This window comes from Ursus americanus, chromosome 22 (genome assembly GCF_024610735.1).
Source record: "Ursus americanus isolate L20-20 chromosome 22, mUrsAme1.1.p, whole genome shotgun sequence".
Taxonomy (NCBI): Eukaryota; Metazoa; Chordata; class Mammalia; order Carnivora; family Ursidae; genus Ursus; species Ursus americanus.
Genome location: NC_142148.1, coordinates 24,991,309 through 25,019,248, shown reverse-complemented (window position 1 = coordinate 25,019,248; position 27,940 = coordinate 24,991,309). Strand labels below are relative to the sequence as shown.

General features: G+C 49.1%; 1 protein-coding gene across 1 annotated transcript in view; it reads left to right on the top strand.

Moving 5' to 3' along the window:
* EFCAB8 (EF-hand calcium binding domain 8) overlaps positions 1-27,940 on the top strand; it is a 57,953-nt gene that overhangs the window by 21,263 nt on the left and 8,750 nt on the right. Inside the window, 12 exon segments of the mRNA XM_087853659.1 lie at positions 1,738-1,868; positions 6,135-6,202; positions 6,548-6,699; positions 8,147-8,284; positions 8,735-8,848; positions 9,289-9,516; positions 10,228-10,298; positions 11,074-11,278; positions 12,124-12,336; positions 13,471-13,599; positions 20,413-20,634; positions 21,170-21,307. Of these exon segments, the coding sequence (XP_087709785.1) occupies positions 1,738-1,868; positions 6,135-6,202; positions 6,548-6,699; positions 8,147-8,284; positions 8,735-8,848; positions 9,289-9,516; positions 10,228-10,298; positions 11,074-11,278; positions 12,124-12,336; positions 13,471-13,599; positions 20,413-20,634; positions 21,170-21,307 (1,809 nt within the window).

Below are 27,940 nucleotides of genomic sequence, written 5' to 3'. Positions count from 1 at the left end.
CCTCGCCAGCCAGCCTGGACCAGCCCCACTGCCTGCCCCTGCCTGTATCCCTTCACGCAGCAGCGCTTATAGGATTCTGACACCAAGGACAATGTGTTTTCCCCACATTGCCCTGCAATTCTTGGACCTAGCTGGGTGACCTACAATTCAACTCAGTTCTGACACTATCTACCCTGGGGAAAGCGTCAGATCCTACAGGTTGAGGGTCAGTCCCACAAGACTGCCCCCCCCCCCACTGGAGGCCAGTCACAAGTGCAGGTAGTCATCTGTGCTTCTGACCCATCGGTTATAAATCAGAGGTTCCCATGACCCTCTCTTTGGGTTTGATTAATTCGCTAGAGTGTCTCGCAGAACTCAGAGAAATATTTACTTGCTAGATCACTGGTTTATTATAAGATACAACTCAGGAACAGCCAGAGGGAGGAGATGAGTAGGGCAAGGTGTGGGGAAGGGGGGGACAGAACTTCCCGGCCATCTCTGGGTACAAGGCTCACCCCACACCTCCACACGTTCACCAGCCCAGAGGCTCTCTGAACCCTGTCCTTTTGGGTTTTTATGGAGTTTCATTGCATAGATATGATTGATTAAATCATTAGCCATTGGCCATCAATTCAACCTGCAACTCCTCTCCCCAGGGGCCAGGGGGGTGGGATTGAAAGTTCCAGCCCTCCAGTCTCATGGTTGGTTCCCCTGGCCACCAGTCCCCATCCTTAGGGGCTTTCCAAAAATCACCCCATTAATGTAAACTCAGGTGTGGTTGAAAGGGGTTTGTTAATGAATATTAAGATACCTTTGTCTCATCACTTAGGAAATTCTAGGGGTTTTAGGAGCTCTGTGCCAGAAATGGTCATGAAGACCAAATATACATTTCTTACTGTAAATCACATTGTCACAGCTTACCGCCTCCCAACTTTGTGTCGTCTGCCCCTTGCTTTCTCATCCCGTCGCCCTCATGGGATTGGCAGCCCCTGAGGACAGGCACTTGGGGTCTCCCTGGGACCCTCTCAGGGAGAGTCACTCACGAATACCTTTTTCTGCACCGTCTGTGGGAATCTCATCTTGGGCTCGGTTTTCTACCTCAGTTGCTCAGTGTCCCATGTTCCGTTCGGTGCCCTGAATTCGGTGTCTTCACTGTGAGAGGCACTCAGTGAGGCAGTGCATGCAAAACCCGGCCCAGTGCCCAACATCCCCCTCCCTTCCTGCCCTGAAGAGGAGAATCCCCGGATTGGGAGGCCAAGTACAGGGCCAAAGCGCAGAGCCAGAGCTAGAGAGAGAATTCAGAGCCTGTGCAGTCAGACCGCCCCCTTGACGTCTGGTCTCAGCCTTCGTTGCTCGAGTTGCACCAGACAACATTCGCACACACTCCAAATCATGTCCTGAAACATGGAGGGCAGTGGTGGGCGGGGAGGCTCCTCTTTCCTCCGTGACAGGGCTCCCTGTGGATAAGAGGGACTGCGGGCCCGGCTGACTCCAATCCATCTTTCCACCTGTGCGGGGTGGGGTGGCAGACAGTGCTGTCACATGGGCCCGACCTAGCCTGTCTTCTAGCTTATAAACCAGACTTCCCGTGATAGCAGAGCTGGGTGCTTTTCACCTGTCTCACTGACAAGTGGTGGCCCAAGACTGGGCTAGGATCAGGGGGCCGTGTCGCCGTGTCAGAGCTGCGATCACTAGAGAGCATTCGACGTACTGACCTCCTGGCCCTGCCAGCCCCTACCGCTGCCGCTGTCTTCCCAGGCTCTCCATCCCAACTGGTGCCAGCAGGTCAAGTTCATCCCCCAGATGAACACGGTGGCCTCCTGCTCGGCCATTGAGAAATCCTCTCTGGTGCTGACCCTGTTGCCATCCAAAGCTCCAGAGAACCCCAAGTAAGGAGCGCCTCTCCCCAGGCTGGAGTGGGGGGTGCTGGGAGGGGGACGACATGACGGTGCGTCGGGGGGTCTGGCTTCACCTCAGCCCCCTGTGGCCATCCCTGCTGAGAGTGGGGGACAGCGACATCCTGTGGCTCTCACTGGGTCCGAGGGAGCAGTGTGTGTCCTGTGGGCCAACGGTGTGGAGTGGCAATCAGCACATGGGCTCTGTCGTCTATTTTTTTAAATTAAGATATAATTGACCTATACCACCATCTTAGTTTCAGGTGTGCCACATAATGATTTGGTATTTGTGTATATTGCCAAATAACCACCACAATAAGTCTAGGCAGCATCCATCGGCACAGTTACAATTTTTTTTCCTGTTACGAGAACTTTTACGGAGTATGGTTTTAATCATTGCTACCAGCAGCAAAAATATAACAAGGCTCTTTTATCCACCAATGTATATGCAAACCTCAGCACAGAAGCTGGAACACAGTGTAAGCAGGCAGTCAGAAAAAGATTTTCTGAAGGGAGGAACGAATGTGGGTTGCTTTACCTCTGTGCCCCTCACTCAGCGGCCTCATCTGTAGAAGGGGTGATAGCAGGGCTTCTCCCCCTCACGCCAGGGCCGACTGCTCTTTGTGCTGTACGGCCAGTAGTTGGCAGCACTTACTCTTTGGGTATGGTTCTAATCTCTCTCCTTTATTCCAAGTTCCACTACCCCAGAGTGAATTTTATTCTCCGTCCCTCCCTTCGTCCCTCCGTCCCTTCCTTCCCTCCTTCCCTCCATTCCTTTCTTCCTAATCAGTGATTAGTCACACTAGTAAGTCTACATACATAGGTTGACCCTGTAAAAAATTAAAACATTATAAATAAAGCCGTAATCCTTCTCTTGCCCAACCCCCACTGTCTCACTCCGTTCTCAAATGTCTCACTTTTTAAAAATTATTTTTTAATTTTTATGTAATATTTTAGAGAGAGAGGGTGAGGCGGGGCAGAGGGAGAGGGAGAATCTTAAGCAGGCTCCACGCTGACGCAGGGCTCGATCTCATGACCCTGAAATCACGACCTGAGCTGAAATCAAGAGTCTGACACTTAACCAACTGAGGCACCCAGGCGACCCTCATGTGTGTCTTTCAGTGAGCATTTCACTGTAGGTATTTTCTCCTGAGGGATTTTTTTTCCCTCCTGCCTCTGCAGTTTCCCTCCTGTGGCAGGTCTTTACCCCCTGGACCTTTTGGGTCTGTGACGTTTACTACTGGGCAGGTTAAACCATGAGCTGTACCACCCCCCTGTCTTCTTGGGGGAACAGCAGGAGATTTGAGCCTGTGTTGGGGGAGCAGCTGGGTGAGGCATAGCGGGAAGCCTGAGGGCCATTTCGACCCCATCTCTGTCTGTCCCTTCCTGTCCTGGTTGTTTTCCAGAAGGAAATTTGATCTTGGGATGGTAGGGCTAATTTGGTTCAGCTTCTCATTTTACAGACTGGAAACCTGAGACCTTTGAGTGAGGGACATGTCCCAAGCCTCACTGTACCTCCAGCGTCTTGTTAGCCAGAGCCCTCTGCGCATGTCCCCACCCAAGCCCAGGAACTAGCTGCTGGCTGGGCGGGGAGGGCCCGGAGAAGGCCCGAAGCCGTGGGGGAGCTTCAGTTGAGGCTTCCAGACCTTGAGTGAGGCAGTGCAGTCGGATTTTGCCTGGAGCTGACTTGCAGCAGAGGCTCATCTCTCTGCTTTGGTGGTAGTATTACCGCATGTCTGTGATACGTGTTTCATTCAGCTTCTTGTTTTATTTATTTACTGGGTCTCAGTGGCAGGTGGACATCACAGGTTCACCTCTCTGTGGTCTGTCCCTGTTGCCTTCCTAATCTCACCTCTTCTACCTTCCTACTCCAGCCTCCTTGTGGCCCCCTAGTGGTTCAGGCATGCTCCTGCCCTGGGGCCTTTGAATTGCTCCTTTCTGCCTGGTATGTCCTTGTTTCTTCTGTTTTTATTTTTTAAAACATTTTCGTTACTAAAAATTTTAAACACACAGAAGTAGAGAAAATACTATTTTAGTATCACTAGTACCTAGCCCGAGTTTCTCCACTTGTCTCTAACATATCTTTTTACAATTATTTGCTAAGAGATATTAACAAGTTTTTAGATTTTGAGTACAGGAATGGTGTGGTCTGATGTGGAGGGACATCCTTCCGGCTGCTCTGTTGCAAGTGGAGCGGGCAGGTGTGCAGATGGGGACTCCGGTGATGACGCCATTGTAATAATTCAGGCTACCTATGATGGTGGCCTGGAATCGGCCAGTGGCGATGAGATGGAGGCATTTGAGATATACTTTGGGGGCAGGCTGGAGAATGTATTTACACACAAAAGAGCACGCAGACCCTTTGGGTTGTCTGCATGCAGTACACCTGCTAGCCAACAGGTGGCACCATTGACTGCTTGCTAGTCTTTAGTTCTCGATAAGGACCTCTTAAGGCATGGCCTCCACAGGTGGGGTCTGGCATTGTCACCCTCAAACTCTGCCTCTAGAGTCAGCCTCAGCTTCCGAGGCACTGTGGGCCCGAGCTGAATTCTTCAGGTGTTGGCAGCCAGCAGCGAATCTGAGGGGAAGAGCCGGGGTGGAGGTGGAGGGACCCTTGCTGGGTGTGTGGACTGACCTCTGCTTTCTCCCTGCTTTCCCCCTCTTCTCTCACTTCTGCCCCCACCACCGAGTCGAAGCCACCTGAACTGCTTGCCATGGCCTTCTTCCCTGTGTCCCCTCTGACATTCCAGTCCCCTCTCTGCAGAGCAGCCATCTGCAGACTGGTCTCCTCCAGCTACCCTATCAAAACCACCTGTTTATTTCCCTGCAGGACCTGCCACAACATGCAAATGTCCATCTCCTTTGTCTTTCTGTTCATTTACTTGCTCCTACTGTTTCCCTCTGAAGGAAAACTCCATGAAGGCAGGGGCATCTTATCTATGCCCCTGGTAATCCTGGAAGGGTGTAGATGCCAGTAAATCTTTGTTGCATGAGTGAGTGAATCAGCCTGAAATAACTTCTAGTGACCATTCTTCCCGAAGATTTCTCTGTGCATGTATGCATGGAGGAAGATGTATCTGGTTTGACAATAAATGAAAAACATGTATTTGATATGCTCTTCTTGAAGTTTCAGTTTTTTGAGGAATCTTTCTGGCAGTGGAAGGGAGAGTAGATTTGGAGTGGGAGCAAGACTGGAGGTTAAGACACCTGCTGGGAGGCTGATGCAGAGATGAAGGGGGCTTGAACTGAGCAAAGGCCAAGTCTGTGGTCAGATGCAGGCAACAAGGGTTCGGGGCCCAGCTGGATAATGGGAATGCTGGCAAGGGAGCCTCCAGGATGACCCCTGGGCAACTGCGTTAGGCACCCGGGGAGTGGCACAGGAGCCAGTTCAGGGGCACTTCAGTGGAAGGCATGCTGCGTTAGAGGGCTGGGGTACCCTGCAATGGGGGCCTCTGAGTTGAGTTTTGAAGGGGGAGTTTGAGTAGGAGCTGGCAGGGCAGGATGTATGGATAAGATGGAAGAGCACGTGCAAAGGCACAGAGCTTCCAGTACTCTCGGGCCTGACTTTCCTGAAACTCCTGTCTGGCTCACCCTGGCCCTCCTGAGCCCCATCTACCCGGCTGCACCTGTTCCTTTCCTGGAACACTGGTCACTGAGCCTGCCGCCTCTTCCTGCCACGCACACCCTGGGTCTCAATCCTGACACCCCCATCTTGCCAGCTTCATGGCCTTGGGCAAACTCCTTAGTTTCTGCTTTCCGTATCCTCACTGGAGCACAGGGCTGATGACAGTCTCTAGGGTTATGTGAGGGGTAAGGTGATGCATGAGACAGTACCCAGCACCGGAACCAGCACAGAGCAGGCAGGGGCACAGCACCTGGGAGCTTGCCTTCCCCTGGCCCTTGGAATCCCCTTCTTTTTAAAAATCTGTGTCATGGGTGGGGGGACGCCTGTCTCAGTATGGTTGAAGCGAGGATCAAGATTAGTTAAATGTATTACGGTGGTAAGAGGTGGGCGCCTCGTCGCTGAGCTGCTGGTTTGGGGCTGAGACCCATGGCAGCCACCCTGCCTATGGTGCTCAGCTCCGACTTGGCTGCAGGGCGAGCCCTGGACAGGGTTTCTGGGGCTGCTCCTTTCCTTGGGTAGAGAGGTAGTGGCTCCTCCCTGGCCTCCCTGCGGGCCTGCCTCCAGCTCCTCCAGCCTCAGAGGCTCCCCTGGGGCTGTCGCTCCCAGCCTACAGCCTTCCCCCTTTGCTGTTGTAGGTTTTCAGTGCTGAACTTAAGAAAAGGGATTCTTTGCTTTGATTACTGTCCAGATAAGAACTTAGTGGGTAAGTCATCTTCATGTCCCCCAGAAGCCCCAGGCCTGGTAGAACTGGGGTGAAGTCCCCTGGGGACGTGGGGACTGTCAGAGCTGAGAGGAGGCCCTGCAGAGTCCAGCCTCTGTCTGGGCTCCTGTCCTGCCACTCTGGTCCCTGCCCGTGGGCACCTGGGGCGGTGTGGTGACACAGGTTCTTCTTGGCCTGATGGGGGAGGTCATGGGGGAGGAGTGGCAAAGGGGCGGATTATAACCCCAACCTCCCATCTGCCACACCTGCCTGGGGTCCAAGGCCTGGTCCCAGGAGACGGTCCCAGCATAGGACCCTCGTGGTTGACACCTGTTCTTTTGACCCCAGTGACCGGTGGCTATGACCCCCTCATCCGCCTGTGGAACCCCCTCTTCTCAAAAAAGCCTGTGTGGGTGCTGAAGGGGCACCAGACTTCCGTGACGCACATCCTCGTGAACAGCAAGAACAGCGGCATCCTCCTCAGCGTCTCCAAGGACAAGGTGCTGGCCTCATGGAGCACAGCTCTTCCACTCACACAGTTCCTGCTCCCGACAGAGACGCTGGCCCTGGGATAGCCATCTAGCTCGGCCAGGCCGGGGGCCGGCAGTTGGCGGCAGCCTGAGGCCCAGGGGGATGGTGTGACCTCCCTGCCCATGGTTCCACACCTGGCCTCGGGCGCAGAGGGGGCTGCCCCAGCTGGAGTCACCATGAGGGGGTCTCTGACAGCCCCTGGTAGAGGCCTGCACCCCACTCCGAGCGGTCCCCCAGAGCTGGGTTCCCATGTAGCCCAGCCTGGCTTCTTACTCTGTGGTCCTGGGCAAGGCCCTTCCCTTTTCTGAGCCTCAGTTCCCCTCATCCATAGGATGGGTCGTTGAGAGCTTTAGAGCAGGACTGGCGGTAAAGCAGCAGTGTCGTGGCTGGCACATGGTAGGTGTGCAATATGTGCGAGCCACTCTCCTGTCCTTTCCCCTGCCCCCAGACCCAGACTTGCACCCCAGCTCTCCTAGTGACCCCTTCTCGGCTGCCCTGGCTCTCAGGGCCTGACCGGACCTTCTCCAGCACCCGGGACTCCCTAGTTCCAGGCCTGTCACTTTGCGCCTCTGCATTGATTGGTTCAGGGTACCACCCCATCCGCGGGGCTGCTCAGCTGTGCTGGCCAATGTGCGGGTGCAGCCAATGGTGCCAGGTGTCGTCCTTCAGGGCACACGTTTGTGTCTTCTGGGAATCAGTAGATTGAGAGTTGGCAGGACCCTCGGGTCACCTAAGCCACCCTCCCCAATACAGCCCGCACTTGTTATTATCTGGAATTCTCTCAGTAGCCCCGAGAATTGGGTGTCATGGCCTCTGCTGAAGGATCTGAGGCTGGAGGGGCGGGGGACCAGGACAGTCTGGCCTAAATCCTCACAGTAGCAATGGGCAGAGGCAGGGTATGGATTGGAGTCACGCCCTTTCCTGCTTACTGCTGATGTCTCCAAGCAAGGAGCATCCCGGAGGGATTCCGTGAGGCCTCTAGGGACTTCCATGGGTTCCTCAACTTGGGATGAACTCGAGGGGGCTGCTGTGGGGACCCTGTCGGTGCCGCTGTGTGGTCCTGGCTCTAGTTGAGGCAGGCTGGGGGGAGCCTGTGAGGGTCTGCAGGGGCTCGTGCTGTCTTGCTCGGTCTTCCTCCTCAGCAGTTGAGTGGCAGCTGATCCAGCAGGGTGGAGGCCCTGGGGGAAGGCTCTGGGTAGCGGGGGCGGAGGGGGTGCAGAGGGAGCCTCGGTTTCCTCATCGGAGCTTAAGAACAGCATCTCCGTGGCACGGTTGGCGTCCATGCAGTCGGTGGGTGTGTGTCAGGAGTGCTGGCGCCGTGTGCCACGGGCCCTCTTCACACCCCAAGGCCTCAGGCGCCTGCTGCCTCCCCGAGGGCCCACCCTCAGCCTCTTTGCCCGTTTCTCACCCCCCCAGAATATCCGGGTGTGGGACATGCAGGACTACATATGCCTCCAGTCCTTTTGCGGGAAGCTTTTCGCCCTGGGAAACTGCCCCATCACCAGCATCTACTTCCACAAGAGTGAAAACAGTCTCATCTGTAGCACCTATTCGGTGAGTGCTGTGCAGGAGGGAGCAAGCCCCGCCCCCCGCCACGGGAGCCAAGAAGGCCTTCACTAGACGCTGGCCCCTCCCCCAAGGAACCTAGGAGGTAGAAGGAGAATGGAGAATGCCAGTAGAAAATGCTCTGTGCTGGGATGGAGATGCATGCCACGTGCTTCTTGGAGCACAGAGTGTGGTCAGAGAAGGCTCCCCGGAGGAGAGGACACCAGATTGAGGCTTTAAGCTTCTCAGGAATCATAAGGGACATTGGACTCCCAAGGAGTAGGCGTGAGGGGTATCAGCAGGCAGGCCGAGGAGCCAAGAGGCCTCTCTGGGCTCAGCTCTGCATGCAGTCACAGATGTCTTAATGTTTTAATTTATTGGCAGTTTCTCCCGGGGGCCAGTCACCAAGGGCAGAGCCCTTCTGACTGCCCAGCTGCCGGCCCCTCTCCTCACCTACAGATTGGGATCCTCAAAGGGTACTTGGAGACCGAGGGCCCTGGGAGAGCCGGGGATAAGACCACGACCTACAGCTCTCCTCTGTGCGCCGTTCTCTACAGCAGGATTTTTAAGCAGGTGAGTGGGGTGGAGCTGGTCGTCCCTCAGGCTGGCAGGAGTGCCAGGGGACCTCGGGCAGGACCCAGACCCCCACGTGTCCAGAGCTGCATCCAAGGAGCAGTCAGCACCGTGGCGGGGTGGGGGGAGGATTCATAGCTTGGAGGGGCGTGGGGGCAGCGGCCTGTGGAGGAGAAGCAGCCCTGCAGAGGGGTCGGCGGCCTGAGGTGGGGTGCGAGCCCCACCACTTGGTCGGAGGATCGCCTCACTCCTCTGAGCAGAGGAAGGCCTGTCTTCACCAGGGGCTAATCGGGCAGCAGAAAGGCCCTGGATGTCCGCCTCGCAGGGTGTTGCGGGGAGGGGGGGCTGTGCCAGCCCCGGCCATGACGGGGGGGGGGGGGCACCCTGGGGAGTGGGGACGCTCTCCTCTCCGGGAGCTCCAGCGGCGTGCTCCCCCACAGGTGGTGAGCGGCTGCCTGAGCAGCTTGGTGAGCGTGTGGGAGATGGAGACGGGCCGGCGGACGGCGGAGTTCTCGGTGAGCGGCGACCAGCAGGTGGAGCTGACCACCATGTGCCTGGACGAATCGGAGCGCCGCCTGCTGACGGGCTTGCGCGACGGCACCCTAAAGATGTGGAGCTACACCACCGGGGAGTGCCTGCTGGTCTTCCCCAACCCGGACCGCCTGGAGGTCGGTCCGCTGTGTCAGCTGGGGCCGGGGTGCCGCCTGAGCCGCAAGGCACGGCGCTCCCAACCCTGGGGCGCCCTGCGCTTTCGGCCCCCCTTTAAGGCTGTGCGCATAGACCGCCTGCCTTCGTGCCTCCCTGAGCCTTTGTGTTCTCGCCCGTGAAGGGAAGCCAGGTAACAGTGCCCGTCTTACTAAGGGTTCTGCAAGGGCTAGCTCCGCTCGGTCTTTGGATTTGTGAGCACGCCTTACCCCGGGCCGAGAGCTTCGACGGCATTTCTAGCTGTAGGCCAGCTGAGCCCCATGCTCACTCCCGTTCGGGAAATGTGTGCCAGCGTCCTCGAGACAGTCTGTGGCTGTGGCGCAGAGCAAAGCCAGCAGTCCGACTTCGGGACCTGAGCCCACGGCTAACTCGTATGAAAGTCCTTCAGCCAGCTCAGAAGGAGCCCTTGGCTGAGTAGCCAGGGACCTGAGTACTGGTCCAGCGCCTACCACTCAGTTTTTGACCTTTCCCAAGTAGCTACCTATTGAGCGGACGTGGGTACCTGCTCCATGTCTGTCAAACCGGATGATGTCGTGTGAGAGCATTCTGAAAAATCTATGGTGGCACGGCCCCTAGGGAACTCTCATCATCAAGAAGAGGTTTGACTTCTTGCTTGGCCCAGGGCCATTTTCTCTGAGGCCCCTCAGGGCTCTGTTTTCTTTCATCCTCCACAGATCAGTGGGATTGTGCATATGAACAGAGCCTTCTATGTGACCGGGTGGAGTAAAAGAATCACTTGTTTCTTGTGAGTAGCAGGGGTGCGTGTGAGTAGCTCAGAGCAGGGACAGCTCTCTCTACTTCAGATGGGTTCCCCCATTCCTAGTTTCACTACTGGTTGGAAGACCAAGCCAGAAATCCGTGGTGGGTCATGTCCAAGGCTCCATCTGCTTATCCATCGTTTCATTCATCACCCCTTGAGGCTAACATGTTCTAGATTTTGTGCTACGTGCTAGAGACGGGTGTGAGCAGGGATGATGGGGCCTCCACCCTCCTCGGGGGAGCAGATGCTAATCAAATAATTTCATTTATAATGATAAAGTCTGTTGAGTGCTGTGGGGAAAAAAAGCACAGGTTTCCATGGGGAGGGGTTGGGAATCTGATTTAGTCGCAGGGACGGTCAGGAAAGGCTCATCTGAGGATGTTGTGGGTGGAGTGGGATCTTCTCAGTAAAGCAGCAAAGGGCTTGGGGTAAGAGGAACATTCCAGGCAGAGGGAACAGAATATGCAAGTCCTCTTCCTTTCCAGAGGGCCTTTCTAGGGCCATGGTTTCCCTTCTTTCATCCTTACTCAGCTGTCCGAATGCGGTGGGTTTGTCAGATTAGTTTGTGTAAAGCCCCGAGGACAGGGCCTTTGTGAGAGGCACATAGTAGGTGCTTCGTAAATGAGGTCGTGGGGCAGAGCTTCAACCTGAGTGCCCTCTCCTGAGTTGCCTCCCAGAATCTAAAGGCCCCGGTGTTGCCCGCCCCCGTGGCACAGTAAGGCTGAGCTGTCTGCCCTCCCGCCTCCGGCCCTGTGCGCAGGCCCCACAAGACCAAGCCGGTGCTCACGTGCTACCACTGGCAGAGCTTCCACAGGGAGGACGTTCTGAGTATGGCCAAGTACCAGAACCAGTTCCTCGGGACCTCTTCCTACAACGGGGACATCCTCTTCTGGAACGTCAACATGTTCAAGCCCATCCTCAATTTCAACGCCTCTGTGAGCCCCTTGCCTTTGCAGCCCAAGAAGGTATGGTTAATAGGAGCGCCCCCCCACTCTCTCTCGGCCGTGGGTCAGGATCAACCCGGCCTGGGGGGTGGGGTAGGAAGCTCCCCTGGGAAGGAGAAGGGACGTGACGACTTCTTTTGGAGGAGGTTGGGAGCTAGGGAGGTGGGGCTAGTTTCTAGACTTGCTCTCATTTGACAGGCAAGGAAACTGAGATACAGGGAAGTTAAGCGTCTTGCCTGAGGTTGCACAGCCAGAAGTGATCGGTGCAGACTCAGGTGGTCTGACAGCAGAGCCTGTGGTGGGGCCCTGTTCTGTCTAGTAGATGACTCTCTCCTTGGAGGCGGCTCCTGTCTTACCCTCATTGTTATGTGTTCCCACTCCGGGCTCACTGGGCTCATAGGAAGCCCACCGTCTCTGAATTATGCTGTCTTTGCAGATGAAAGCTGGAAGGGGCCTTCGGTGTCACCTCATCCAGTAATTTCCCAAACGTGTTGGGGAGAGATGCTCAGAGGCTACTGCGGGGGCGTCTCCGAGCAGTCAGCTTTTTATCTGTTTCACACTTTGGAGCGTCCCTTCCGATTAAAAACAACCTCACAAATATTTGGAAACCACTGTCCATTTCACGGATGGGCAGACTGAGTCCCTCATGGGAGCAGTGTCCTGCCTGTGGGGACTCAGGGCATTCCTGGTTGGCCCCGGGACAGGATTATGAGCTCTAGCTTGATGCTTCTAAGGGTACTCAGTTTCTAGGGAGCAAGGCCTGGGGCACCTGGAGGGCCCTTGGATATTGGCATCAGGCTGCGGAGGCCCTGCATGTCCCTCGGGGACGCTGCAGGGTCACCGGGGCGGGTGTCTCCCTGGCACAGGTCCAAGAAGTGGACAACTTCCTGGCCGAGGGCCTCCGGGCCGGCAAGTCCTGCATGGAGAACCAGGAGTGGGCGTACAAACCGCCAGCGCGGCCCCCAGGCCCCAGAGGCAGGACGGTGGCCAACGCTAACCTGCAACGGAACCTGATGTCGGCCCCCCCGGTGATGAAGCACCCCAGAGACAAGCAGCCAGAGAGACCCACACCCCCGCAGGTGGGAGCGGGAGCTGAGCTGGTTGCTACCTTCACTCGCTGGCCACCCCGGCGGCCTGTCCTGTGTTTGCGTTCTTATATGGAGGCACTCCCACCCCCCACCTCCCAGCACCTTTCCGTCTGTCAGCTCACCTCCCTGGTTAGATTCACCTGATCCACCCCACTCTGCGCCTGCAGTCAGGACATGCTCCCTTCCCAGAGTCTACAAGCTCGGGGGGCGGGGGGGGGGGGCGGCCGGACCTGGAGGGAGGACAACCCAGAGAACCTACAATCACAGGCTAGCTTCTGGGCTACTTTCTCAGTCCTCCAGCGAGTGTAACATGGCAGAGATGAGCCACTGGGGCCTGCCTACCTCCCCCACCCAGCCTCACATCCCTGGAGACCAGGCTCCGGTGGTGGTTGGGGGCTCAAGTAGAGGCAAACTACTTCCCTGCTCCTCTGAGCCCTCATCTCTGCCCCGGGATTAACCCTTCCAGCCTTGACTAATGGTCTCATTTTGAGAGGAGGAGGGAGAGAGAGCACAGGGGGGGTTTGGCCTCTGACTCTCAGCAGTGAAGACAGTATCTCGCACAGGGCTGGGGGAGCTCAGCAGACTGCTTCAGCAATGAAGCCTGATTCCCGTTCCTGGGAACTGAGGCTCGAAAGAGAGACCCCACCTGCAAACACATGACACTTGTAGGCAGCGCAGACTCGATCCCACGTGGGCTGCTCGGCCGGGTTCTGCTGTAGGACTGCACTGCGCCTTACTACAGGGCACTCGGAGCACCTCTGGAGTATCGGGGCTGCACCACTGCATTAATATCTTCTAGAGCAATGGCTATGCACTCCCTAACCCTTACCTTTGGCCAGGGGTCTCTTCCAGGACAAAGTGGCAGGGAGGGGGTGTGTTTCCCCAAAGGCAAACTCGAAGTCTCTGTCCCAAGAGCAGAAGCTGCTGGTTTAAAATGGAGACTCCCTAGTGCTGGAATGCCTTACTAAAGGATTCCTTCAACACCTGGCCGTCCCTTTCACAAGGCAGTGGACGGGCTGAGGGAGGCTGGGCGGGTTGTCCTTGGCATCTGCCTCTGGTCTCTGTTCCCCCACAGGGTAGGGAGACCCTCCCATGATGACCTGGGAGGCCCATTTTTTTTCCCAGAAAACTGTCCGCTTTGGAAGCCCCAAGCTGTTAAGAAAACCCTATGGCAAACTGTCAATCATCAGAGATACTCAAAGAGAGGAGTTCCAGAAGAAGATACTGCTGCAATCCAATGCATCGGTGGAGAAGGTGGGCCACGCTCAGACAGGGTCTGGGCGTGAACAGTGGGGATGGGCTGGGAAGGGCAGGGCTGATGAGCCTGGGGGGCCAGCCTCTTCTCCCCAGGCCCTGGAGAGGCATGGTACAGGTGAAGGTACCACTCAGGATTCTGGCTTCAGGGCTGCTATGTGTGGGGGAAGCTCCTTGGGTGTGTGTGTGGGGCTGTCGAGGGTCCCTTCCTGGTTGGGAGGTAGGAGAAGCAGCATTGCCAGAAACCACTGTTAAAATGCCCTTCTGTGCTCTGGTAGGGTGTGTTTTGTTTTTGTTTTGTTTTTTAAAGATTTTATTTGTTTATTTGAGACACAGAGAGAGCGCGCGCGCGCACACACACACACACACACACACGAAGGGGGGGGCAGAGAAAGAGGGAGAAGCAGACTCCCCACCCAGCAGGGAGCCCGACGTGGGGCTTGATCCCAGGACCTTGAGATCATGACCTGAGCTGAAGGCAGATACTTAACGACTGAGCCAGCCAGGCGCCCCTGGTAGGGTGTTTTGTATAACATGTGAGTAGGGATTGGGTCATCTCTGTTCTTCTCCCTTCCTCCTGCACCTTTCCCCTTTCTGACCCTGGACGCCCCTCACTGTGTTGTCACCACTAGATGAAGTGACCACTAAGGCCCCTTCTAGCTGTGACCTGCAAAGATACGGTACTTCAGAGACTGTTTGGGTTCCCTTAGTCCGTACTAGGGGCCCAGTGAAAGTCCACATGACAGTTGTGTTAGGGTGTGGCAGGACCGGCCCCTCCCCCAGCTCCAGGGCACAGGGACTTGGGAATCGAGGAGCAGTGCCCTGCAGAGCTGGGTCCTGCGGGGGTGGGGGAAGTGGAGAGCTGTGAGCGGTGGGACAGGCTCTCCTCCAGGTTCTGAATGTGCTTTCCTCTCTTTTAAAAAAATGCCCTAGGGGTGCCTGGTGGGTAGAGCATGCAACTCTCGATTTTGGGGTTGTGAGTTTGAGTCCCGATTGGGTATAGGGATTACTTAAAAAAAAAAAAAAGCCTTAAAAAAACTTTAAAAAGTAGTCATGCTAGTTGGTTAAAAAAAGAAAAAAAGAAGTGTGCGTAAAACAAACATCAAGTTCCCCTGTGTCTCACTCACCCCACCCCACCCAACAGCAGCAGCCACAGTCACCGCTAGTGAATTGGTGGACTGGGTTAGTCTTTATTCTTTCTATTTTTAGACCAGTGATGTAAAACAGCTACGTCCTACCATTTACTTTTTAAAAACTTAACTATATGGCGTGGATCTGTTTCCATATCAGTAATTTAGATTCATCTTATTCTTTATTATAATTGTGTAGTGCCACATAGGTTGGAGGGATCACACACGATTAAGCCAGTCGTCTCTTTTATTTATTTATTTACTTATTTATTTATGGATTTTATTTATTTACTTGTGTGAGAGAGAGAGCACAAGGGGGGTGAGGGGCAGAGAGAGAAGCAGACCCCCCCTCTGAGCAGGGAGCCTGATGGGTGCTCGATCCCAGGACTCCGGGACCATGACCTGAGCTGAAGGCAGACACTTAACGATGGAGCCACCCAGGCGCCCGCCAGCCTTCTCTTAACAGCCATGTAGATGAGTTCTAGTTTTTAACTTTGGTGAGCAGCTGTGCATCGAACGTCCTTGTGCATATGTTTCTGTGCTCGTGTAAGTGCATTGAAAGGATGGATTCCTGGAAACAGTTGCCCCACAGATCGCATCCCTTTCAGCCTCTGAGTTTGACCCAAGTAGATGATTCGAAGTCTGACCTTTGATGGTGACCTAGTCCCCCCACGGCCCACATAGTTATTCATTAAGTGTTTACCCCATGCCAGGCCCTGGGGAGGCAGCAGGAAAGAAAACACCTGTGCCCCCGTGCAGCTGACATTCTAGCTGGGGTGAGACAATTAACCAGTGGGTAAAATAAATGGTAGGTCACAGGGTGAGCAAGTACAGCGGAGAACCAGAAAACTGAGGCAAGGGGAGGGGGGATGGCAAGGGAGGTGGAGAGGACGAGGCTGTTTAAATAGGGTAGTCAGGGAGGGCTTCATGGAGGAGGTGGCATTTACACAGAATGTGAAGCCTGCAGTTGTTTGGAAGGATGGTGATCCAGGCAGAGGGAGCAGCAAGTAGAAAGGCCCTCACAGGAGAGCTTATTTACAATGTTCAAGAAAGAGCACTTCTTTCTCTAATTAGAAAGTGGTACATGTCCTTCATTAAAATTGAAAACTTCAAGCCTTATAGGAGTGTATAAAATAAAAGGATGACTTACCTTCTTCCTAAGTCTCCAGGGTAACGACAGTGAAGGCATCCTTGTAGATATTTTTCTGTGCATATACAAGTACATACATGTACGAAAGTATGTATGTTCCTATAAATATTTTTTCACTGGATAGTATCCTATTATACATACGCTACTCTGCAATTTGCTCTTTTTCACCCAACACCTCATGGCACCGCTTCCTGCCAGTGTCTGTGGAGCCGCGACCTCTCCTTTACCAGGTGCATGGCATTTGGGTTAATGGGATACCCGATCTATCCAGCTGGCCCGCCGTTGCTGCTAGACGGTTAACTTCGTAGGTTCTGCCTTTGTAGTTAACATTGCCATGAACATCTTTGTACATGAATTTTGGACCTCACATCCATCTCCCAGCTATAAAACTCCGGGGTTAGAAATGCACTCTTAGAAAGCTTTTGCGATGGAGTGTTATGTTCCAACCTAATAATAAGATCAGCAGCAGTTAATACTAGTTAATACTAGTATCTACTACATGTGAGCTTAAACATTTACCCAAATTATTTTTATTTTGTCTCTCAAACAGCCCTGGTGGGTGTGTACTATTATTATTCCCATTTTATGGATAAAGAGACGGGGGCTCAACAAAGTGAAGTGACTTGCCCAAGATTCTCACTGTCAGAAAGTAGCCGAGCCAAGGCCTGATTCCAGATCTGTTGGTTTTCAAAGTCTGTGTCCTTGACTCTTTGTGCTGCCACCATTGGGAATTCCTCGGGCTTTTTATCTGGACTGGTGATCTGTGTGTAATATGATTTGTATCATGAATCTTGACAAGAGTCTTTGGAGATTGTATGCAAAGCACTGAATGTCTACTGGTGAAATTTCAGGCTGGTGTGTGTGTGTAAGTGTGCGCATGTGCGTGGCTGGCAGTGCTGTCTAAGGCTGGCCCACTTCTGATGCTGACCCTCCTTCCTGGCTTCTGAGTGCTCTGTCTTCTACCCCCAGTATTTCTGAAGCAGTCGAGTCCTTTCCCTCTGGGGAGCTGGGTGGCAGACAGAGTGGAACTTCTCAGGATGGCTCCCTGGAGAAGGGTCCCCCTCGGTCCTAGCCTTTCCATAGCAGATGAGAGAGGGGCAAGGACACCTGGGGGAGTCTTACCTGTCAGGTCCCCTTCGTCACCATTGCTGTCCGGCCATCTCAGAAGACCATGGGGGAGGCAGGAAGGACATTTGGAGGGGGACAAGGACACAGATCCATGTACAGCTCTCTCTCTTACGGTTTAGAAATGAAGCCCCCATGCTTGACCCTCTCCTTAGTGGTGAAGCCCAGCCCATGTGTAGCCTCACCTTCTTCTGAACGGGTCCCAGGCAGACCGTTTGTCCCCCTGCTGTTGAGAACTGTCTGGGACCAATGGGGTACGTGAGGCTGGAATGTCCAACCTCAGTCCAGAAGCTCTTTCCAAAGCAGGCAGGGGACTGTCTTTGAGGTCTCAGGGGCCAGGTGCAGAGTGCAAAAGGAATAGTGTTGCTTACCTGCCTTCCAGCCACACGGATCCTGCTCTGTGCTGCCCAGGGCAGGGCATCCTTCTGTGCCCACACCTGACACTGGCCACACAGCCCTGCCGGTGGGCTCCCGCAGGCCCACAGCCCTTTCTGGCCATCATGCCCCTTCAGCCTGCCCACTTAAGCTGTCCCAGGGCTGGTGCAGGAAGGGTCGGGAGGAAGCCTCAGCTCTCCCCAGTTCAGAAATAGGAGATCTTTGTGGCACATCATTTTTGTGAATCCTGTGCAGGTATGAGGAATCACATTTTAAGAGAATATTTAAAGATCTGGAATAGCCTTATAACAAAATTGTCTTTAAAACTGATAATGACTACTATGAAAAATTAAGTGTGCCTCTTTGAGATTTGTTTTTATATGTCTGTATGCTATATATACACGGAGGTATGGTTTTGGTGTTTAAACAAGACCAGGAGCATTTGAGACTGTAGTTCACCTGTTTGCTTTTATTTTTTCTTTTTAAACCTACCAATGTAGAGTAGACAACTTTTCCTCTCAGTGCGTATAAATCTATCTACTCCATTCTTGTTAATGGCTTCATACGGAGGGCCAATGTATGCTTTTTTGAACCTAAAACTTACACAATTTGGTAAGGCCCCCTTTATGAAAAATAACACAAAATTATGAAAAAAACCTAGATACAAAAGTGAAAATTTATTTAGAATCAGAAAAGAAATGACAATTTTAAAACTTAACAACTGACAATTACAACAGTCACCCCATGTTGCTAATTCCTCCCTTGGAAGGGCCTTGAACTTGACCTTGAAGTTTGCCTTTAGCTTTACGAACTTCACTGGCAAATCTGCCCCCCGGACTGCAGTATGTTTCTTTGGACTTGCCATAATTTATTTAATGAATGCCCAACTGATAGACATTTAACTTGTTCCTAGTTTTTTGCTGTTATAAACAATGGTGTGACTGAGATCCTTATAGATTTGTCTGTGTAAACTAGATTTTCTAGAAGTGGGATTGATGGGTCACCAAGTGAGCACAGTTTACATTTTGATGGATGAGGCCAATTTGCTCTGCCAAGGCTGTGATGAGCTGCTTTCCCTCCAACATTGTGTGAGTCTACCTTTGTCCTTATACTAAGCCAATAATGGATATTAGCCTTTTCTTAATTTCTGCCAGTCTAGTAGGTAGAAATTTTTTAAAAAAATATTTCTTTGATTATTTGTAATACTGAGCATTCTTCATGTTTGTTAGACATTTTTCTTTTTTTTCCTTCCTTCCTTCCTTCCTTCCTTCCTTCCTTCCTCCCTTCCTCCCTTCCTTCCTTCCTCTCTTCCTTTCTTTCTTTGAGAGATAGAGAGCGTGTGCTAGTGGGGAGGAGGGGCATAAGCCAAGGGGGAGAGAGGATTTTAAGTAGACTCCACACCCAGCACGGAGCCCAACGTGGCGCTCGATCCCACAACTGTGAGATCACGACCTGAGCCGAAATCAAGAGTTGGACGCTTAACCGACTAAGCCACCCAGGCACCTCTAGACATTTGTATTTCTCCAGTGAATCAAATATCCATTCATATCCTTTGTCTGTTGTTTTTCACATTAATTCCTTGGAGCTCCTTAGGTGCTTTGGAAGTGAATCCTTTGCCTGTTGCGTATTTGCAGGTATTTTCGCCTCATCTGCCTTTGTGATATCACACTGACATTTTAGTTTTTATCTAGCTATCTTTATTTTTCTTTGCGACAATGGAGAAAGGCATTGTTTATCCCAAGATCACAGAAAAATTTGTTATATTTTCTTCTCATTTATAATTGCATATATATTTAGTCATCTTTCTGTCCGATCTGAGTAGTTTTGTGTGTATGGTGTGATGTATGAATCAACAATTTTTTTCTAGATTGATAACCAGTTGTTCAAATGCCATTTATTGCGTAGTTTTATCTTTTCTCCACTGGCTTGAGATTCTATCATTCTTATATAGTATTAGAGTCTTCTGTCTCTGGGATCTCTCTTCTTCCTTTGCTTTTTGTCTGTTCTTGCATATATATTTGACAATTTTAAAAATGTGGTAAGTCTTTATAGACAGTGCAGTAAGATCATGGTGATTGTTTCTGGGTATTGGGAGTCCGTGGGTGATTTTAATTTCTTCTCATCTGTCTGTGCTGTCCACATTTGCACTGTGTGCTAGTATACTTGCATGAAGTGGGGGAAATGCTCGCCCTTTGTCTTTGGTTTAGGGACTCCTGGTTTTGTGACCCTGGCCCCTGGGCTGACAGGAAGCAGGTTAAGCATTTTGTTTTGGACGTGTATGATAATAGGGGTAATTGCGAGTTTTTGTTGTTGGCGACATGTTTTGGGGACACACAAGTCACCACACTGTAATTTCTTTCTTATTTATTTATTTATTTATTTGAGAGAGAGAGAGAGAGCAGGGGGAGAAACAGAGAAAATCTTAAGCAGACTCCGTGCTGAGCACAGAGCCCAACGTGGGGCTCAATCTCAGGACATTGACATCACGACCCTGAGATCGCAACCTGAGCCAAAGCCAAGAGTCGGACGTTTAGCCAACTGTACCACCCAGGTGCTTCAAACCACACTGTAATTTCTGACCTAGCAGGAACAGGGCAGAGGGAGAGATAGATTTCAAGCTGACTCCCCGCTGAGCGCAGAGCCTGATGTGCTCAATCTCATGACCCTGAGATCATGACCTGAGCTGAAATCACGAGAGGCCGCTTAACCAACCGAGCACCCTTGTATGTCTTCTTCAACAAACATTCACTGATCACGTACCATGTGCCAGGCACCACTGTAGTTGCTGAGGGTAAAATAGTGAACCAAAAAAGACACGAACCCCTGCGCGCAAGGAGCTCATAGTGCACCCAAGTGTTCCTCGTTACCGGCTAGGGAGGAAGAGTGGTAGATGGTCACCATTCTCACTGGGCATCTAGGAAATCGGGGGGTAGGTGGGGGTGGTGACTTGCCAGGCCCCTCAGCACCACGTGGCCGTGGCAGGGTGAGGCCCAGCTCACAGCACTGCTGAGCAGGCCTGCCTCTCTTGCGCAGATCATCTTCCTGCAGACCAGGCCCCGCCAGCCACACGTGGCCGCCCTGCTGAGCAGCTGCATTGACGGCCACATCTATGCCTGGTCCATCCACGGGGGCGGAGGCCTGTTGGGGAAGTTCCCCGTGGACTTCCTAAGCCAGGAGGATGTGGTGGTGGGTGCCATGGCCTCGGACGAAAAAGACTTGATCCTTCTCACGGGGGATTGTAAAGGATACATCAAGGTGAGGAAGAACTGGCTTGAGATTGAGGGGCTGGTGTCAGCCACGCTCTGGCCACTCTCTTTGCTGTGTGTGGCACTAGCCTAGTCCCTACTCCCTCTGGGTACTGGTTTCATTTGTAAAATGGTGGGCAGTAGACGTCCTCTTCTGCTCTGATGCCCCCAGGAAATAAGGGAGGACATGGCTCCAAGAAGCCTCTCCCAGTGGGTCCCCTACTGCATTATTCTCTTCCTGCAACCCCTTCACCCCCAGCTGTGCACCTCTGTGATCACCTGTCTCAGGAGCTGACTTCATGCTTTGTGGTGAGACATGAGGCAAGAGTGTCTTGTCCTTGGGCCGGTCATACCCTCTCTGCATGCCAGCTAAGGGGTCTGGCTTAGAAGATCCTTAGGGCGCCTTCTGACCCTGAGTGTCTGGGTATCTCAGAGGTGTGAGTGCTCCCACCTCAGAGTGAAGAGTAATCATCTGGGAGGGCCCACAGTGTGAATTGGTGTTGGTGTCAAGGGTGCTGGGCTGCTAACCCACATTTTGTGCCTAGATCTGGGACATCAAGGATTACTGCGTATTCACTGACAAGTGGTCACCTCAATCCAGTGGAACAAACAAGTTCCAGTTCTTAATTCCTGAACGGGTCCAGATCAACCTCCCACGCTACATCCCCTTGGAGGAGAAAGAGGTAGGAAGATTACTGGAGGAATTTGAACCACACTAATGAGCTGGGGCCATGTTCTCTTACTGAGATTCTGAGTCTTTCATGTTTCTTGTTCAAGGTAGTCTGGTTGATATGGAAAAGTTTTTGTTAGCCAGAAGTCACCATTACCCAGTAAAACGCGAGTCTATACACACCAAATATACCCACGTCCACCCACATGCTCGTGAACGCGCACACACACACACACACACACACACACACACACACACACACCTTCTGAGGGCTTTAATCTTTGTAATGAGGGCCCTGCAGCCATGAATTCTTTTTAAAATAATGACAATATTTGGGGCAGCTGGCTGGCTCAGTGGGTAGAGCATGCGACGTTTGATCTCAGGGTTGTAAGTTTGAGCCCAATGTTAGGTGCAGAGATTATGTAAAAATCAAATCTTTAAGAAAATAATGAAAATATCTAGGTATTTTCTTGAGTAGGTAATATATTTACATAGTTCAAAAATCACTTGCTATTTCCCTAATGACTAATGTTATCAGGAAAATGCAAATTAAAACCACAATGTGATACCACTCCACATCCGCCAGAATGACTAAGACTAAAAAGATGGGCAATCCCAAATGTTGGCAAGGATGTAGGTCCACTGAAATTTCTATTGCTGGCAGGAATGTAAATTGGTATAATCACTTTGGGGAACTGTTTGGCAGTAACTTCTAGAACTGAATATATGTCTACACTATGATCCAGCAATTCCACTTCTAGGTTTAGACACCAGAGAAGCCTATGCTCTAAAAGATAATGAATAAAAACATGGATAGAATTACCATTTGTAATAACTCTACATATGAAAGAACCCAAATGCCCATCAACATAGACTGGAAAAATACATTGCACTATGCACACTGTACAGAATAATATCGGGCATTAGAAATGAATGATTTGCAACTATTTATTACAAAATGGGTAGTTATTTGAACAATGTAAGTGAAAGAAGCCAGACACTAAGTATATATGGTAGGTTTTATCATTCCATCTATATAAAGCACAAAAACAGACAAAACAAAGGTACCCCATTAGAAGTGATTACCTTTGTGTGAGGCATGGAGTGGCTGGAAGGAGTCATGAGGGGGGCTTTGGGGCTGACAATGCTCTGTTTCAAAATCTGGGTCTGGCCATGCAGCTGTGTTCAGCTTGTAAAAATTTATACAGTGGCACATTTATGACATGTATGCTTTTCTATATGTATGTTATACATCAACAAAGATTTAAAAACTCAGGGAGTAGAAAAGGCTTATGGTGAGGACTCTTCATCCTACTCCTGTTCCCACCAAAACCAGTTCTTCTTGTTTCACTTCTATTGATTTTTGGTGATTCTTCCAGTATTTATTTATCCAAACAGAAATGTGCAAAGTTCTTTCCTCCTTATTTTTACGTGAAGGTAGCATACCATACACACTGGTGCTCACCTTGCTTTTCTTATTCCATAATATATCCTGGAGATCTTTGCATAGAAGTACATTATTCTTTATAGCTGTGCAGTAAGCCATAGGATATATTAATGATATAATTCCCTTTGAAGGGAAATTGATGTTGTTTTCAGTCTTTTTTTCTTAAAAGTGAATAGTGGATGTTGTTTCCTATGTGTGAAAAATATGTCTGAAGCATAGATTCCTAGAAGTCAGATTTCTAGGTCAAGGGCTTGTATGCATTTGCGGTTTTGATAAATATCTTGCACTCTTAGGTGCCTTTTGAGTCTCTGCACAAAGATGCTAGGTCTGGTTTCAGTAAGAAGAAAATTTTACTGCATTCAAATCTGTTGGGAATCAGTCACCCATGGGTTCAATAGATGAGGAATCTGTAATGTTAATATAACCATTTTAATAACAACAGTATGTGCCATTTATTTTTTAAAAAGATTTTATTTATTTATTTATTTGAGAGAGAGAGAGCACGAGTGGAGGGGGGCAGGGACAGAGGGAGAGGGAGAAGCAAACTCGCTACTAAGCAGGGAGGCCTGACATGGGGCTCGATCCCAGGACCCCAAGATCATAACCTGAGCTGAAGGCCACTGCTTAACTGACTAAGCCACCCAGGTGCCCAATAAGTGTCATTTATTTACTGCTTACTGTGTTTCAAAGATTGTGATAAGGGCTTTTAGGTATTCTCTCATTGACTCTCCATGATAGCTCTGTGAGGGAGAGGTTACTTTTCAGATGAGGAATATAAAACTGAAGAGCTGGAGGGACCTGTCTTAAGTTCACACAACTGCCGATGTTGGATCTGGGAGTAAGTCCAAGTCTGTCTGATGGCAAACCTGTGCTCCTGACCATGTTATAATGATATATTTTAAACAAATTGGGATTATATTGTATGTACCTAGAATTTCCTATATTCTCAAACATTCTTAAAGATCAGACTTTCTAATGATTAAGTCATATTTGCTTTATAGAGATACAATCATTTATTTAACTTATTGTCAGACATTAGATCAGTTTTTAAATTTTTCATTATCAAAAAAGTGATAGAAAATGGATAAATTCTTAGATATGAATTACCAGAGTGGGCTCAAAAAGAAATAGAAAATCTAAAGAAATAGAAAATTTGAATATCACAAGTAAAGAGATTGAATTAGTAATAAAACTTCCCACAAAGAAAAGCCCAGGTACAGATGACTTTACTGGTGAATTCTACTAAATAATTAAAGAAGAATTAATGTCAATTCCTCAAGAATTCTTGCCAAAGAGTTTTCTATGAGGCCAATATTACCTTGATACTATATCCAGACAAGGACATCATAAGAAAGTAAAACTACATCTCTTGTGAATATAGATGCAAATATCATCAATAAAATACTAGAAAATTGAATCCAACATCATATGAAAAGGATTACATAGCATGGCCAAGTGAGGCTTCCCTAGAATGCAAGGTTGGTTTAATATCCAAAATCAGGGGCTCCTGGGTGGCACAGTGGTTAAGCGTCTGCCTTCGGCTCAGGGCATGATCCCAGCGTTATGGGATCGAGCCCCACATCAGGCTCCTCTGCTATGAGCCTGCTTCTTCCTCTCCCACTCCCCCTGCTTGTGTTCCCTCTCTCGCTGGCTGTCTCTATCTCTGTCAAATAAATAAATAAAAAATCTTTAAAAAAATATCCAAAATCAATTAATGTAATACACCATATTACATGAATAAGAACAAAAGACACATAATCATCTCAGTAGATGCAGAAACAGCATTTGAGAAAATCCAACAACCTTTCCTGATAAAAATGTTCAATCAAGAAGGAGTAGAAGGGAACTTCCTCAACTTGGTAAAGTCCATCTGCAAAAAGCAGCTACTATCATATTTAATGGTGAAAGATCAAACTTTTTCCTCCTAAGATCAGGAACAAGATGAGGATGTCTGCTCTTGCCATTCCTACTAATGTTTTACCAGAAGGGCAAGTAGGCAAGAAAATGAAATAAAAGGCATCCAGCTTACAATAGCATCAAAAAGAATAAAACATTGAGAAATGAGTTTACAAAAGTAGTGCGAAACTTGTTTTATGAAAACTTCAGATCGCTGTTGAAAAAAATTGAAGACAACCTAAATAAATGTAAAAATAGCCCTTGTTCATGGATTGGAAGATTTAATCTTGTTAATATAGCAGTTTTTGCCAAATTGATTCAATGTAATCTATCAAAATCCCAGCTTCTTATTTTACAGAAATTGATAAACTGATTCTAGAATTCATATGGAAATACAAGTGACCTAGAATGGTTCAAAAATCTTGAAAAAGAACAGAGTTGGAAAACTCACACTTCCCAACTTCAAAACTTACTCTGAAGCTACAGTGAAAATAGTGTTGTACTCGCATTAGGGTGGACATACAGGTCAATAAAATAAAATTAAGCGTGGAAAAATAAACTTTCACATTATGGTCAATTGATTTTTTGGCAAAGGTGCCAAAACAATCAAATGGAGGGAAGAATAGCCTTTTAAACAATGATGCTGCGAAAACTGCATATCCACACAAGAAGAATGAACATATAACATAGAGAAGAACATACCTCACAACATATATAAAAATTAACTTCAGTGGTCATGGACCTAAATGGAAGAGTTAAAATTATAAGACTCCTAGAAGAAAGCATAGGAAGAAATCTGCATGACTTTGGGTTAGGCAATATTTCTTAAATATGATGCAAAATCACAAGCAAAAAAAGGAACAAATAAATCGAATTTTGTCAAATTTAAAAATTTTCAGCCTGCAAAAGACACCATTAAGAAAGGGAAAAGCTGGGACGCCTGGGTGGCGCAGTCGTTAGGCGTCTGCCTTCCGCTCAGGGCGTGATCCTGGTGTTCTGGGATTGAGCCCCACGTCAGGCTCCTCTGCTGGGAGCCTGCTTCTTCCTGTCCCACTCCCCCTGCTTGTGTTCCCTCTCTCGCTGGCTGTATCTCTGTCAAATAAATAAATTTAAAAAAATCTTTAAGAAAGGGAAAAGCTAACGTATAGAATAGAAGAGAATATTTGCAAATCATGTATATGGTAAAAACTAGTATCCAGACTATTCGAAGAATTCTTACACATCAACAATAAAAAGACAAATAACCCAAATAAAAATGGGCAAAGGATACATAGACATTTCTTCAAGAAGATACACAGATCACCAATAAGTATATGAAAAGATGCTGAACATCATTAGGAATTAGGGAAATTCGTATCAAAACCATAACGAGATCCCACTTCACACTCATTAGGATGGCTGTAGATAATAAATGTCGGCCAAGATGTGGGTAAGTTGGAACTCTCACACATTGCTGGTAAGAACATAAGGTGGGTATAGCCACTTTGGAAAACAGTTTAACAGTTTCTTCGAAAGCTAAACACAGAGTTACCAGATGACCCAGCAATACACCCAAGAGAAATGAAGACACGTCCACACAAAATCTTATATGTGGGTGTTTATAGCAACATTAGTTGTAATAACCAAAAAGTGAAAACAACCCACGTGTCCACAATGGATGAATGGATAAGTAATGTAATAAAGTACCGACACCCACTATAGCACCATGGACCTTGAAAACATGCTACGTGAAAGAAGCCAGCCACAAAAAACCGCATATTGTCTGATTCTACTTACACCATGAAATGACCTAAAATTGATCACGATGGTGGTTGCAAACTCTGTGAATATACTAAACACCACCGAAGCAAGCACTTGAAATGGGTAAATTGTATGTGAATTGTATTTCAATAAAGCTGTGTTTAAAAGCTATAAAAATGATAGAGCAATTTTTCTTTTTCACCAATCTTTTTGTTGTTGTTCGTAGTTGTTCATCTGCACATCTGGTAGTTTATCTCATGAAAATAGTTTGTAAAACAACATAAATCTTTCCAAGGCCTTTAATGTGTACTGCCAAACTGCACTCCAGAAGGTTTATAGAGTTTTGCACTTCTAGTATTTTGCTTTATCCTTGCCAGCATAAAGTATTGATTAGTAGCGGTATTCATCCAAGTGAGGGTTCCTTGGGCTGCTAGAGTGCCTTGCTTATAGAAGGCGTTCGGTAAATAAATGTTTGAAGTGAAAAAACCTTTTGGCTGATTTTTAAATGCAAATGGTTTCCTTTGATTTTAATGAAGATATCTTTGCTTATTAGTGATATTGACATCTTATTTTGTTGGTCATGTATAGTTTTGTGAATTGTCTCTTTATGTCCTCTGTCCATTCCTCTATTGTGGTAACCATCTTTTATAAGTGATGTATAATCATTTTTAAACATATTAAAAATATTAACTTACTATCTGTCTATGTATTGCCAGTATTTCCCCCCAATTGGTCATTTGCCTTTTAATTTTATTTATGACGATTTTAAAATTAGTTTTTTTGGGGGGGTCAAATCAATTTTTCTTCCCATTGTGGTATTTCCCATTGTCAATCACTTTCTTATTCAGAGGTAAGCTAAATACTCATATTTTCTTTTACATGTTTTGCGGTTTTATTAAAAAGAATTCTTTGATCCTTTTAGTATTTCTTTAGTTGTTTTTTAAAAATTAAAAAAATTTTTTATTCTAAGTAGGCTCCATGCCCAACATGGGGTTCGGACTCCCAACTGTGGGATCAAGAGTTGCATGTCTGCCAACTGAGCCAGCTAGGTGCCTACCATTTCTTTAGTTGTAAGAAACACAGCAATGATTGAAGTTTCTCTTGATAGTTTATCAGGTATTCCAGCACTGTTTATGGGTCATGCTCTCTATTACCACAAATTTTCCTGCCACTCTTACATACGGATGTTTTATATAAATGTATGTTGGTTTCTGAGTTTTCTATCATCCCCCATTGTTCTGTTTAAAGTTTTTATATTGTGACTTAACATACTTGAATATGGTAAAAATACATCCCCCTTCAATACTGTTTTATTTAAAAGAATCCTGGTTATTTTTACTCATTTTCCAGTTAAGTAGAGTTCATCCTTTCATAGTGTAATGTGATCTGTCACTCCCTTGCTCACCCTGTTCTATCCCAGTGCCCAGCTGAATAATTTTAGAAGACCCAGGTCTTGTCCTAGCCTCACCACTTTCTAGCTATGCGGCTTTGGGCTCACTTCTCTCCTCTGTGAAATGGTGAGACTCGCCCATCCTGAAAGTTGTTATGATGTTCAAATGGGAT